The sequence below is a fragment of the Camelus bactrianus genome, chromosome 34 (assembly GCF_048773025.1).
Source record: "Camelus bactrianus isolate YW-2024 breed Bactrian camel chromosome 34, ASM4877302v1, whole genome shotgun sequence".
NCBI lineage: Eukaryota > Metazoa > Chordata > Mammalia > Artiodactyla > Camelidae > Camelus > Camelus bactrianus.
In genome coordinates this window covers 9,278,366-9,293,203 of record NC_133572.1, presented here as the reverse complement: position 1 = coordinate 9,293,203, position 14,838 = coordinate 9,278,366, and the positions used below count along the sequence as shown (strand labels likewise).

Genomic DNA, 14,838 nt, shown 5'->3' with positions numbered 1-14,838 from the left:
TGATGGAGGGACGATATACCTCAAGTGCTAGAGCACATGCTTAGCACATATGAGGTCCTGGGCTCAATCCCCAGTAGTGCCTCTAAAATTAAATAGATGAACAAATAAACCCAATTATCTCCCTCCCAAAAGTAAATAACAAAAATAAAATAAAAAATTTTTAAAGAATATGTAAAAGAAGTTGTGGTATATCTATACAATGGAATACTACTCAGCCATAAAAAAGAATAAAAATGCCATTTGCAGCAACATGGATGGACCTGGAGATTGTCATTCTAAGTGGAGTAAGCCAGAAAGAGAAAGGAAAATATGACCTGATATCACTTATATGTGGAATTTAAAAAAAAAAAGATGACACTAATGACCTCATAAACAGAAACAGACTCACAGACACAGTAAACAATCTTATGGTTACTGGGGAAAGAGGGTGGAAAAGGATAAATCTGGGAGTTTGAGATTCGCAAATGTTAGCCACTATATATAAAAACAGATTAAAAAATGTCTTCTATAGAGCACAAGGAACTATATTCAAATATCTTGTAATAACTGTTAATGGAAAAGAATATGATAATGAATATATGTATGTATATGCATGACTCAGACATTGTGCTGTACACCAGAAACTGATACATTGTAACTGACTATAGCTCAATAAAAAAAAAATTAAATAAATAAATAAATAAAAATTAAAAGAATATGTAAATAGAGCATTTTCTTTGTCTCCATCTAACGCTCATAATTTCTTTCCCTTCTAGTTTCTCATGCTTCAGACCTTTTTTCTTTATTTTGAATAGAGTGTAAGGAAACATTTTTTAAGGAGAAAATGGGATTTAAAATTTTAAACAAGAAAATGTTTAAATGAGGAAAATTCTTAGAAGGAAAACCCCAATGGAGAACTAGAGTTAACTACTTTTAAAGTGAATAGTAAATTCCGTATTTAAAAAAAAAAAACAAACTAGAGTTACTCATTGCTTTTCTTGTTCTTAACAAAGTCCCTACTGGGTATCATGTGACATAGGGCAATCTTGAGAGCATACACTCATTTGCAATCCATGGGAGCCCAAGATGTTAAGGTAGGCAAATGGATGTCTAACTTTTCATCCCTAATACAAGCACAGCTCAGAAATCTTACTTCTTTTATGGTCAAGTAACAAGTGTTATGCTATCTTCTTTGTGAAAGGTTAGATAGAGCACCTTCATTTTCCAGCCTCCAATATCTCCTAATTATAAGATCTCAGTAGGAGACAAACAAGAATAACTCATCTGCTCTCGTCCTATTCACACAAACAAGACAAGTCTATTACTCCTCACTCACTGTTCTTATTTACTTTTAGATAAATCATATTAAAAGTATTTAGTGATGGCTCATGATGGGCAAGGCACTAAAGTATATAAAAATTGGTACATGAGTGATAAAAATATGGAAGTTTATGCTTCCTAGGACTGAACGGTAGTTTCTGCCAGATTATTTAATGATAATGGGTACATTTACCTGGACTTTGCACTGTAGGAACTAGAAATAGGATTATGAAGAGTGGAAATTAGTTGAGGGCTATTTTAATTATCTTGAAGATGAAATATGTTTAGAAACAACCTCTTTTTTACATAAACCAAACCTGATTGTTTTGAATAATATATTCTTTTCAGTAACTGCCATTTCAAGCAGGATTTCTTTGTTCATTTTTATTTGAATAAAGCAAAACTTGAGGTAAATGGTTTGCCAGGTGACTACTCTTTGAACTCATGCCCCAACAGACCACATGTCTGGCATCCAAGGTCTTAGAAAGTATTATGAAAACTCACAGGATTTGAATTGGTTTTCTGACAAAGTGAGCACTTCTGTCTCCCTCCTACTAATCACTGGCTTTCTTAAACACAGAAAACTTGGCTTCCATAGTTTTTATGGCTTTTTGGAGGGTCTCTAAGATTGGTCCCATAGTTTTGACAACTTGCTCCAACTGATCTGCGGCTGACTTAATTGTGTTCTTGGCATTCTCAGTGTTCAGTGCATCCTGCAACTTGTTCAAGGCATCTATTGTAGTGGCTTTGGATGGACCTGGACTTGGGCTTTTCTCAGATGCGGTGGCATCTGATTGCTCTTTGGTGTCTTTTCTATAGAAGTCACTTAATTGAAGATTCATGATAGGATATTTCATTAAGAGTGAAAGAGAGGACTCCAAACTCTCAAGGACATTACTACTATTCAGCACAGAGACAAGGGCTGGTATGTGGATATTGTGGAACATCTCTTTAGCGGACTGCTGCAGCTCCTTTACACTGCTACTCTTCTCAGCCACAGAGCACATGGCTGCTGCGATCTTGGAACTCAAAGGATCACTCTGCATTTTGTTGTGCTTTGCCTCCACTGCAGACTGCACTTCCTTAAAAATTCTGAGCATCTGTTCAAAGACATCCTTAACGTTACCATCGTTTCTCACAGTCATCAAGGAGATCTGGGTGTTCATATTGCTGTTAAACAATTTGGTGAGTGTATTTGTGAAGGAAGCGAGATCTTGCACGTGAAAGAAGAATGTTTTGGCAGCTTGAACCAGCCTCTCTTTATCCTTTTCCACCTCTGAAGACATTTCTCCAGCAGAAATGTCTCAGCACTGTAAAGCAAGCAGTAAACCAAGTGAAAACTAAAAGTATGTCTGTCAGTCAGAGAGAGATGGAACGTATAATCTAAATATGAGGAAAACTCCTATCAAATGGTAGAAAGCTAAACAAGCTTTAAAGTAGAAATGATCTTGTCCTTTGATAAAAATAATTAAAATAGAGTAGATTAGGGGTGGTTTATTACATTTAAATTGCATATCAAATATGGTGTGCTGGATCCTGAATTAAACATGCTAATATTTGGAGTGATACCATTCTCAGGTTATTACCCTCAGTAACTGTTTAATCTAGTGGAGAAGACTGGATAAAGCATTAAAAAATTACATAGAGGGGCTCTGGTTCCAGTTAAGATAGAGCAACTACACTCCATCTAATCTTTCCTACTGATTACAACTAAAAATTCTGGGTGGAATATGCAAAGTAACTATCAAATAACTCTGAAAGGTGGATAACAGCAGATTGAGGAAGTGCAGCATTCCAAAGGTCAAGACCTTCTAATGTAAACTCCCAAAATGCCTGTCCTGCATAAAAAATGTTTCTGTACTCTCGTGACAAGTCCACCTCTTCTGCTGTAGAGAGAAATGTCAATGTCTCTAACCAATGTTCACAACTTCTTTTTGGTATTTCCTCTAAAATTCTGCTCTGTCAATCATCTCCCCTTTCTCTTGTACTGTGTACTAAACCGTGTCCTCCAAAAATTTATACGTTGAAGCCCTAACTCTCAATATGACTGTATTTGGAGACAGGGTCTATTAGGAAGTAATTATAGTTAAATGAAATCATAAGGGCAAGGCCTTGATACGGCAGTTTAAGTATCCTTGAAGGAGGAAACACCAGAGAGCTCCCTCACTTGCTCTCTCCACCTTGTGAGGACGCAGCAAGAAAGTCACTGTCTGCAAACCACGAAGGGGGCCCTCACCAAAAACTGAATGGACTGGTACCTTGGTCTTAAGATTTCCCAGGCTCCAGAGCTGTGAGAAAGTACGTTTCTGTTGTTCAAGCCTCCAGTCTATGGTATTTTATTATGGCAGCCCTTGACGACAAATACATCTTGTGTTCTCCATCTCTCCCTCTTTATTTTTCCTGCTCCTTTAATTACATATATACTCAGTTCCTTACTTGGTTAAAAAAAAAAAAAAAAAAGAATAGTTTGACACTGATTTCCCTTCAAGTAATGATTCCATCTCATTCCTTCAATTCTCAGATTTCTCAAGAGAGAAATTCTTTACATCACTGCAATTTATTCTGTCCCTCTTTATTTTACCATAGGGCACCAAGAGCATCTAATTATCAAACCTACTGGCCTATTTCCAGGCCCTAACCATCTGGCGTTCTCTGCATTATTTAAAATTGCTGAATACCTTTTCCTACTTCAAAGTCTTCCCCTCCTGAGGCCTCCAGGATGTTGTACAACTCTGGTCCTTCCATATCCTCCCTAAGCATTTACTTATTCAAGCAAGCTTCTCTTCATTATACCACCAGTGTCTCTCCAGTCTCCTAAGCTCTGCAAGGCTGTGTCTTCGACCCTCATTATATTCTACACTTTCTCACTTCAAGATCTCATCTGTCCCCATAACTACAAATGCCATCCGTATGCAGATGACTCCTAAAAGGCACCTTGGTTCTGAATCATCTACCCACTCAATAACCACAGGAATTACTGTTGTTAATATAAGAAGTCCAGCTACCAGTTAGTAAGTTCTCCCCATATATCAGGCCCCATGCCAAGTGTTTTACATTTATTATCTCTTGTAATCCTTATGACATTCTATAAATTCGGAACTAATACATGACACCAATTTAAAAAACAAGAGAAATTAAATTCCCTTCCCAGGGTTACATGCCTAGTAGGTGGTACTTTGGGCACACAAAGTGGGGACTGTCCAATTCTAAAGTCCATGGTCTTCCCACTAAGTTATACTGAGGCTGAGTCATTTCATTGCTTCTGATGTGTCTTTGCTATAACGGAATCAGTGAGGATTAGGACAGAATCTAGAGGAAGAAGCCTGGAAACCTGTAACCTAAGCTTTAAGGGAAAGGAGTCAAGTTGGTCTTTAAGGCTTTTATATTGTCAAGACAATTCACCAAGATAACAGAGATAGTGATGAAGAGCAGAACGTCCAGCCAAGAAAGAAGAACGCACACACAAACAAAACACCTCTGGCTGAAAATATCTGTATTTACATCTCTTGAGAACCTAAACAGGGTAGTCAGCAACAGGAGGTACAAATGCAACAGAAGCTAAAGGAAATTTAGTATCTGGAATAGCTGACAAGATGGAAGCCCAAAATCTGAGTGCTTCAATCAAAGAGGCAGCTTCTCTACTGAACTGAATTAGCTCAGTAGGATAGCACTTTTCAACAACAAAAAAAGTCCATTAAAGAACAAAAAATTGAATGTTTTACCACTATATTAGTCTTTCAAATTATATTACTTAATATTATACCAATTTTATATTAATATAGGAAAAAGAAGAATTTGGAGAACTAAACCATGAACAAACAGCCAATGAACCAGACAGGCAGAGGGACCCAGCAGAGACCAGCAAAGCCTGTAAGTCATCACATTCCATCAGAAACATCCAGATGAAACCAGATGAAAAAGCACTTCAGCAGTGCTCCTAAACAGCACTGGGCCCACTGAACTCAGAGACACGGCAAGGTAAGCAATATGGCTATTTCTGTTAGTATTGATATAACACCCTTTTTCCATATTAAAGAGTGATACACGTCAGATCTGAATCCTAACCATAAACATAATAAAGTAACAAAACAACTTTAAGTGAATCCTATGGCATGTTCCTTGTGATCACTTTTCTAAAGACATTCAGAAAGAAGAAAACTAACAGCTTATATAATTAAGTCAGAGGGAGAAGATAAAGCAGTAAAGGCCAAATTTAGAAAAGAGTAAGGATGAAGTGACACATGCATGAAAGTGTTTTGTTACATGGATTGTAACATTTCCCATTATGTCTTTAACATTAATTCAAGCATTCAGTATCTATGAGAGAATGAATGTGCAATCTAATCTTAGTTAATGTACAGTGTTTATGCTCCTTCATAAGTTGTATTATATTTAAATATCACTGAACACTTGCTGTGTGTCTCCAAATAGATTATTGTCTTCTTGAAGGCAAGAAACATCGGCTGCTTTTTTTAATGCCTCAAGGCACATGATAGAGGTTTCCCAAGTGAACATTTGATAAGTGCTGATGAGTAAGCGTGATATTGTTTTTTGCTCCAAAATATTCTTTTGAAGAATTTGCATCAGAGCATCATCACACAATGATCACGTTTTCTTTTAAAACTTTTGATTTAAATTAAAGAAGCAGGCTCAGGACTAATTAGTAGCTGTTATCATCCCCTGAAAAGCTTCTGACTTTACCCGTATCCTATACTCACACTCCCAAATAAGTGAAGCTTGCATGAAAATGGGGCCCAACGTGGATAGTGAGGACAAGTGACAGCAGGGAGAACGGTAAAGCCTGAGACAGCACTAATGATCAAACAGCAGAAGCTTGGGCAGGGTCATGGTTTTTTTTTGTTTTTTGTCTTTTTCCCTTTCTCTCTGTTTTTGTTATTACGGGAAGAGTTCAAACATACGCAGAAGTGGAGACAATAATATAATGAACTCCTGTGTACCCCTAACCCAGCTTCAAATATTATCAAAACAAGATTGATCTTCTTTCCTCTATAAACCTACTCCAATCTCCCTTCTAGATTATTTGGAAGCAAATATCAATATAATTTCATCATTAACTTTTTCAGGATGTACTTCCAGAAAGGCAAGAACTCTTCAAACTTTGACTATATGTTCCCCAAATCAACAATATTTAACAGAACTGTCTTTGACTTTGAAATATGCCCAGGGTCCTGCTGTAAAAATTTATTTTGATGTTAGTATAAAAGTTTTTGGAATGCATTTGCAATACCTATTAAAAGTAATAAAAAATTTTAATTCCTATTGATTATATAAATTATACATTTATATAATCTGAATTTCCCCTGGAAATTTATCCTGAGGAAATAATTCAGATAATTGAAGGGGAAAAAAAAGAACTATGTGTATTAAAACACACATAGTTAAAAGACAAGTTAAAATGCACTTTGTTAAAAGTTAAAAGATTCAGTATTAAAAGATAGTGAAATGATTAAGGATTTATTAAATTATACTAAAGATATCAGAAATACTTTATAAAATATGCACATAAGTATGTATATTTTCTCTAACCAATAAAATGATTCTAAAACTAGAAATAGGGGAAAGTGTTTAAGTTAATATAAGACAAAAATTTTATTTATACTACCATCACAACTTTGTAAAACTACTGATGCATTTAAACAAATTCCGGGAAAGAATAACAAAAAAACAATTAAGATGCAGTAGGTTTATGTGTGTTTTTCCATCTATATTTTAAAGTGTTTATATATTATTGCTATTAACTTAAAATACTTCATTTTATCAAATCTTTTAATATCTTCATGGTTATTCTACCATCCATCAAAGCACAATCACATGTCACTTTCTCTATGAAGCCTCCTCTAGTCACCTCAATATTAATTTTTCTCTTTAAATTCCTATAGCACTCGATAGTCAATGCATTACTGTCATTTACAACAGTACCCTGGTACATTTGTATTTACACGTGTGGTAATCAATACATTTTTATTTTGTAAGGTGGTTCCTTTCCTGAAAAACTAAAACAACTGTATAGCATTACTAAATAAACCTTAACTTTTAGATACAATCATCAGTGTATTTGCTCTTTAATAATGAATGTTTCCTTCTCATTTCAACAAAATTTAATGAGTTAGGTTCAATAAAAATCCATCTGAAGCTAGTCTTTGTTTTCCTTCCAAGTTCCTAAGACAAACTGATCACTGGTATCAGTACTTCCAGATTTGTTTACTTCTTTTTTAGAAACAAAAAGTCAAAATGCATGTGGTTTCCAAACTTTGTTTTAGCAACAGAAGTCTCCTCTATAAAATTTTAGGCACCCACAGCCCAAACACAGCCGCGAAGAAAGCACAGCTGCTTCAGCAAAGGCTGAGTTAAAACTGGCCAGCGGGTGACCACGAGCTCCCCCTGCTGGCTAGCAACTCCCCGGCAGGCTGCCCCAGGGCTCGTTAGACCCAATTTCAGGAACCACCACAATAAAACCTCATATAGCAGCACAAACTCTGCTGTGCAGAAGTGGATGCTAACTGCCCATCACTGACAGGGAGCACTCTCAAGTGATAACAAATAACATAAAAGTTCACATCTGCCATACAAAAGGTGCAGATAATCAGAGCTGGATTAAGCACACCACTGTGACACCTGCTGATGCCAACCTTTAAAAGTCATTTTTTTTATATGACTTTGAAGTGATTTTTAAAAGATTAAAATTTAAAGTCAATATTTAAAAGGTCATCCCTGAAAACGTAACAAGATAGGGGAAAGTATACAGCCCAGAACTCCTCTTGGGCACAGTACTATGTATTTTGACATCACTTGAGGCATGCCTACGTAACAACTGTGATTTTTAGGAAGGGCGACTCCAACAGAAGTAAGGCTTTTGTTTTGCTGAGTGAAGCAAGCAACAGAAGCATCAGAACTAAACCGTCACGGGCAATAGTGGAAATGCCACATTTGTCAACTAAGATTTTTCACGTGGTGTATAATCTCTTCTCTAAGTACCAAGCACATATTTAGGAGTATCTGTTTGAAAGGGTACAAATTGTTAAGCCTTCCTAGGTGACCAAATGTCTCATGGCCCTGGTGTCAATATCATTAAACTGTGAGTTCTTTAAAATTTGAACTTGCACAATGCAAGTACCACCTCTAATTCTGTGTGACATATTGCTATCAATTTGACACTGTAATCTTAAATCTGTCTTAACTAACTAACCAGGTTAGAAATTCCACAAAAGCAGCAACAATGTCTGTTTTATTTCTGTTTGCTCTCCAGAGCCTATCATACTACCTTATGATAGTAAGGACGATTAAATAAATCATCACTGAATTATTAAATTACTTCCTTCATTGGGCTCTTCAAATTTCACCATTCAAAACATAATTCATTGGTTTCACCTTCAAATCTGACCTCTCCTCCATCTAATTCTCTAGCATTTATCTCACTGTTGCGATGGAAATAATCTTAAACTGTACTCAGTACTGAAGCAGGTATAAGACCTATTTGCATAAGGAAGCCTCCCAGTGCCCTTCCCTGGGGGAAAAAAAGGAGGCAAAGCTGACTCAGAAAAGTCTTTTTCACTAGATGTGAAAAACAATTCTGAGCACACCATGATGTCTCTTATTCAAAATTGTTACTGACACAAAATTATGGATATCTGGAACCTAGGAAGGGCATAAAAGTGCATGTGCAGGTGCTTGACTATATAAAGGAAAGAAAAATTACTTTTGTAGCTGAAAATGTATTGTGTCCAATTTCTGGTAAGACTGACCGTTTTTCATCAATTAATTACTAGTTTTTCTTTTACAGTCTGTTCAGAGATGTTTCCATGTTTAGTCATAAGATTATTCATAAGATATACAATAACAACATTCTTTAGAAATCAATATTTTTCCATTTTTCCTGCATCTTAACCAGTTTGCTTTCAGTTGTTTTTACATGTCATCTTTGTTAGTCAAAAATTTTTGTGTTGGTCAAACATGTATCTATTGGTCTTAAGGTTATAAAGCTTTCCATAAAGACATCTGAAAATTATCTGTTTTCTTCTAGCTATTTTATCATCTGACTTTTTTACGTATGTTACACTGATAACATTTTTTAATTAACTTTTAATCCTCCACAAGCCAGCCCATTATGGAATACTAATTTCAATTATTCTGACACTCTACATTTATTATATGTTAAATCAAATGTATAGAAGGGTCTCCTTCAGGGATCATCTACTCTTGCACCTGTACAATACTGGTTGATATTGTGTTTTTATGGTGGTTTTTTTTTGTTGTTGTTTAGGGAGAGAAAAGTCCCATCATTACTTTTCCTGAAAAAAAAAAAAAAGTTGGCTCACTTATTTAGTCTTTCAGATGTATTTTATGATTCATTTGTTGAGTGGTATCAAAACAATGAATTAACTGGGAAGGAACTGACCACTTGGCAGCATTCAACTTCCTACGAAGGGAGGAGGTTCATCTCCCCATGTGTTTATCTTGAGGCAAATAGACCCACACACTTTTTTTCTAAGCTATGCCTTCAGATAATGGCATATGGTAGCTGCAAGAGAAATTTTCCACTTTTTCAGGGTAAGAAAGACTCCTCTCACCTAAATATCTGAATAGGGATGTAGTTGGTGATCTTCTGAATTCAATGTCAGAAACTGGAGTTTTCACTTCATGATAAGATCTGAAAACTAGGAACCAAAAAAGAAAAAAGTTTAAGGTAAAATTTCTAGGAGAAAGAAGAGAAATCAAAGTCCCAGTTTGTGGTTACCAAACTGCAGTTTGCAATACAATGGTAAGTTTGGGAAATATTTAATGGACTCTCAACAAACAATTTCTTTAAGGGGAACTGAAATATTTTCTCATTACTGATTTGTGGAGATTTGTGTCTGTCGTGGGTAAGCATGTATCCTGTATCGGAATCAAAGGTAAAAATGAATTTCTGTCCATGATATAATTCATTCCACCAGGGGTACCAGTGCATTTTCCCAAATACAAGAGCGTAAATTATGTTCCTAATCCAGTTTTCAAAAATTTCCCCCTTTCCATTTCCATTTTGTATCTTTATGACTTGGAGGATAGGTTATGTTCGTGTCTACCTGCTTGAGAGAAAACACCTTCATCCCACGCTTCTAAATGAGATATTTTACATTCTTTATTTTTGGCAGGGGGAGAGGTTCGTTAATGGGAGATACTAGGGAGTGAACCCAGGACCAAGTGCGTGCTGTGCGTGCGCTCTGCCACTGAGTCTACTCTCCCCTTCATCTCGTGCTTCTGAGGTTCCCCATACCTGGGCTAAGAACCATAGTCCTAGAAAACATAGGGCCCAAATGAATCAGGATGTTGTTTACTCAAAGAGACAATGTGCCAGACTCCACACAGGTACAAAGGACTCCATTTTCTCCTTCTTTTCTCTCAAGAGTTTAAGCTAGAAATGAAAGCGTCAGGCACAGAGTAAGCCCACTCCAGGTGTGCATTTTGAGGAACATTGCTCTTACTGGGCTCAAACTTTCACCCCGATTCACTCAGAAGAATATGCCCGTTCCTTCTTTCTCTGAGCCCAAAGTACGAACTCAAGAAGGCTCCTACTTGGCTTATTTTATCCATCCTGTGGTGTACTCTCGCCACCTACTCCTTCATACTTCTGTGAAATAGCATCATCTTCTTTCTGAGGCTAACTCTAGGTTATCTTAATAATGGCCAAGTGCAATGTAGGCAATTCTAAATAATTTAATTTTTAAGTTTGCTTTTAAGCTTTGCAAATGGAGAACCAGAGAGATAGTCATAATGGCCCTGGCCCTTCCACCATGCCCACTGTCTCCCCAAGTGAGATTTTAATCCAAGGAATCTTGAACATACACTTTTATCACAAAGATTTTTTTTTTAAAGATTCTAATGTTATATGTGTTGCCTCTGGATGTCCCTTAGGTTTAGAGAGCAAATAATTTGCCTGTAAAAATACAGTTTTTTGATTGTTGTAAATTAAAATAAGAGAGTATATAAATAAAATTAGGTATTATTGCCCTGTAAACTCGGATATCTTAATATTCTTCTGGTCCTACTAATTTAACTCCAAATATTAGAAAAAACAATCTGGTACATCTATTCAATGTGGTGACTAGGAGCTGGGGAAATTAAGGAGTACTGGTAATCAAGAACTAACCGTTTCAAACTGTGGTCTGTTTCAAACATGTTACTAAGTATTACTTGGAAATAATCACATTTATTAATAATCAGATGCTTGATAAACACAAATATTTCCTATCTAGGATTTCCCCCACCGCAAAATCTAGTGCCTTAATTAATGCATCAATAGGTTGTATTTTGTTACCCTATTTTCGTACATTGACTCCCAGTTTCAAAAAAATTGTTACGAAAACCCATTGAGTTTTCTGAGAATGTCCTTACATAGCATACTACTTTGCCATTCATAAAGTAAGACTTCCTGGTCAAATCTATGCACACAGCAGATATTTTTTCAAGATTTTTAGTAAAGATTTACTGTTGTACTTTTCAGAGATCATTTTTGAAATATGGCTCAGAGTGACCTCCTCTACCCAGAGAACCCAAGAAGGAGGCAAGAAGTACACCGTCTTCACCAGGAGCTCCTGGACTGCTTATCTGACAGCTTCTATGCCACCAATAAGCTGACTGGGGTTTTAAATATGCACTTAGGGTGCAGGCTGGCCTCCATTGAAATGAAAAGAGATGGGACCATCAAAGAGAACTGTGATATCATCATCCAAGCCATAATGAAAATCCAGAAAGAACTGCAAAAGGTTGATGAAGCACTGAAAGATAAACTAGAGCCAACCCTTTATAGAAAACTTCAGGATATTAAGGAAAGAGAAACAGAGAAAATTGCAATAGTACAAAAGGTTATTTCAGTCATCTTGGGAGAAGCTACTTCTGCTGCCAGTGCAGTGGCTGTTAAACTTGTGGGCTCAAATATCGCAACTGGCATAATTAACAAATTGGTCACTGTGCTAGCTCAAATTGGTGCTTCTCTCCTTGGCAGCATAGGAGTGGCTGTTCTTGGCCTAGGCATAGATATGATCTTCCGTGCCATCCTGGGAGCAGTGGAGAAAACACAGCTTCAAGCAGCCATCAAAAGTTACGAGAAGCATCTGGTGGAATTCAAGTCAGCTTCAGAAAAATATCATCATGCCATTACTGAGGTCACCAACACAGTGGAACACCAAATGAAATAAACAGCCACTTTTAATAGGCACTGGAGTATTTTTCTGCTTTTGTCTCAATAATAGTGTTTTGCTTCTTTGATTAAGTTCACTTTCCATAAGCTTCCAACAAAGACATAAACAAAGTAAACAACTCAGAAAGAGGAATTGGAGATGCTATAACTAGATGACTCTAGAGAGTCTTCTACCAACAATGAACGCCTGGATCAGTTGGTTCTGGACCCTGCGAGTAAAAGTTACATCCCAGGACCAACTGATTCCCAGTCAAAAATCCTTAAAATTTACATCGAATGCAGAGGCTTTCATTTCTACCATTAGCTTCAGGCATCATTTAGTTCTAAGGGGACATACTTAGTAACTTCTGCCTACATACAAACGCTGAGCCTTAGAATGGAATAGAAATACTACCATAATTTTGACCATCAGTTTAAATTCAACTTTCTGTAAACTGGAATAGACTGAAATGTGATTTATAACAATTTACGTTAATAATGAAAGGACCCAATGGTTTTGTAAACTTCTAAGTACACATTGAAATCTGGGTGGATCTTTAAAAGATAAAAGTTAAAATTAAAAAAGATAAAAGTTGTTTCTATAATTGCAATCAATCCTGACTAACTGTGGTGTGATGATTAAGTATCACTCAAATGAATATTTGAACCACTCTAGAAATTTTAAAAAAAACAACTAAATCCCAGGTATATATAAAATACATTTAAGATTCAGGAGAGGAACTTACTACTCTCTTAAGAATCTGTCCTTGAAAAGAAAGTTGTAATTTATTACTTTATGAGTTTTCAGAAAATGGAAATTTTATTTCCAATACTAGCAGAAAAGAGGACGCTTCCCTTCCTCTATGCAACTTCAGGTGGTCCATTTTATTAATTACCTAATTTCAGAAAAATCACAAGGCTATGGAAGCCAAATGGTTCAGTTGAATTTCTGCAGTTGTGTGTTTTCTAAACCCTTCACCAATAATTTCCCATTGAGACTCATGAGTTCTGCTTACAAAATTACTTTAAAAGTTCTGATGCAAGAACATATTTGTTATAGTTGATTCTTGCACCCAAGTACAAGAAGTATCTTGAAATTTTAAAAACCCAACATATCTCAAAAATGAAAAAGCTAGATGAAATAGTATAGTTTTTCAAACGTCCTCTTCATTTTCCTTCTCTTCTATCAGTGTTTTTAATTAGTTACAAAACATCACAATTTTGTTCACCTCCAAAATTAAACCTTAGTTTATTTTATGTTAATTATCTGATTTATACACTTATATCTTGTTATTGCTCTTCTGGGACTCAAAATTCAGTCTAAGATCAAATCAAGAGTTCTCTAAAACAAAGGTTGGTTTAGGTAAGGGACCAGTCTTACAGGTTAAGTGCTTATTTAAAAATTCTCTAAAAATTAATGTTATCTCCGTCAATACTTTGGAATACTTTTAAATGATAGTAAGAATTGATCTATATCTAACACTTTCCTGTAAGGGATACTCAGATTAAGATCACAAATAACCAAGCGTGTCCTTAGATTTTTTTTTAAGTATTTCAATTTACCTTTCAGGGGAAAATATGAGGAGTCTTAGACAAAGAGCAGATAAAAAAAGAAAGGACGAAGATTTGGCCTAAGAAAATAACCCCCTTTGTATAGGGACATCGTGAAGGATTTTTGGCGGGTGAAGACCAGAGGGAAGAGAGCCAAAATACACCAACTTAATCACTATTAAATTTAAAACTGTACATGCATCCCCACATTTTCTCTTTAAAAAACTAATCCTGTAGATTAGCAATCTGGGACTAATACAGGTACTGATTTGCTAAGGTCTACAAACGCTCCATGTGTGTAAAAACTATTGACTTCCAGGCGCACACCAAGGTAGCGAAGTGCATTAAGCAAGTGTTGTTCTGGGACTCGTTTTCAAACAGAAGCTCCTAAAACGTCGCACTCGCTTATGTCATTTTAAAAAAAAAAAAAGAAAGAAAGAAAGAAAGACAGGAACTACAAAAACACAACTCCAGCTGACAGAAACTGCACTTACACATGCGCAGCTGGAATCGGCCGACTTCGGGCGGCGCCACGAAAGAAGCTACCGGAAATTAGGTCAGAATGCCTCCGGCCCGAGAGGTAGACCAGTCGTCTCATCAGCCAATCATATATCCCACCCGCTTCGCCTTCTTACTTCTATTGGCCTAGAAACATGTCAATCAACATGGAGCCTCCGTACTGCGTGATGGAGGCCGGCTTTTAGGCGATCACCAACCAATGCGGTACTGTATTGGAGCGGAAGAGACTCTGGCCCCGCAGTTCTTGGCTACTCTCTATGGTTCCAGGGCGAAGAAACGCGGAGATCTTCGGC

The 14,838-nt window shown here is 36.4% G+C and overlaps 2 protein-coding genes across 10 annotated transcripts in view; one reads left to right on the top strand and one right to left on the bottom strand.

Moving 5' to 3' along the window:
• The window catches only part of C34H12orf60 (chromosome 34 C12orf60 homolog), a 71,162-nt gene extending 56,331 nt beyond the window's left edge, over positions 1–14,831 (bottom strand). For 2 of the 9 annotated variants that reach the window (XR_006721841.2, XR_006721846.2), the window contains exons 1-2: positions 14,521–14,796; positions 9,888–9,974 (exon numbers count right to left, since the gene is read on the bottom strand). Coding sequence is in view for 1 of the 9 variants with exons in the window: in XM_045510275.2 (XP_045366231.1) it covers positions 1,854–2,585 (732 nt within the window). In the remaining 8 variants the exon portion in view is untranslated. Of the gene's footprint in view, positions 1–494; positions 2,610–9,887; positions 9,975–14,520 lie in introns of those variants that run through there. The other 7 variants (XM_045510275.2, XR_006721840.2, XR_012504054.1 and 4 more) reach the window with 7 other exon arrangements.
• On the top strand, positions 3,762–12,512 carry SMCO3 (single-pass membrane protein with coiled-coil domains 3). Its single transcript, XM_010946466.3, has 2 exons — positions 3,762–5,277; positions 11,801–12,512. The coding sequence occupies exon 2, from the start codon at positions 11,817–11,819 to the stop codon at positions 12,492–12,494; it is 678 nt and encodes a 225-aa protein (XP_010944768.1). The 5' UTR covers positions 3,762–5,277; positions 11,801–11,816; the 3' UTR covers positions 12,495–12,512.
• Positions 14,832–14,838: the final 7 nt, after the last annotated feature.

What these genes read in the sequence shown, in the direction of transcription:
- SMCO3 (XM_010946466.3), top strand. Translation starts at nt 11,817, where the DNA reads ATGGCTCAGAGTGACCTCCTCTACCCAGAGAACCCAAGAAGGAGGCAA.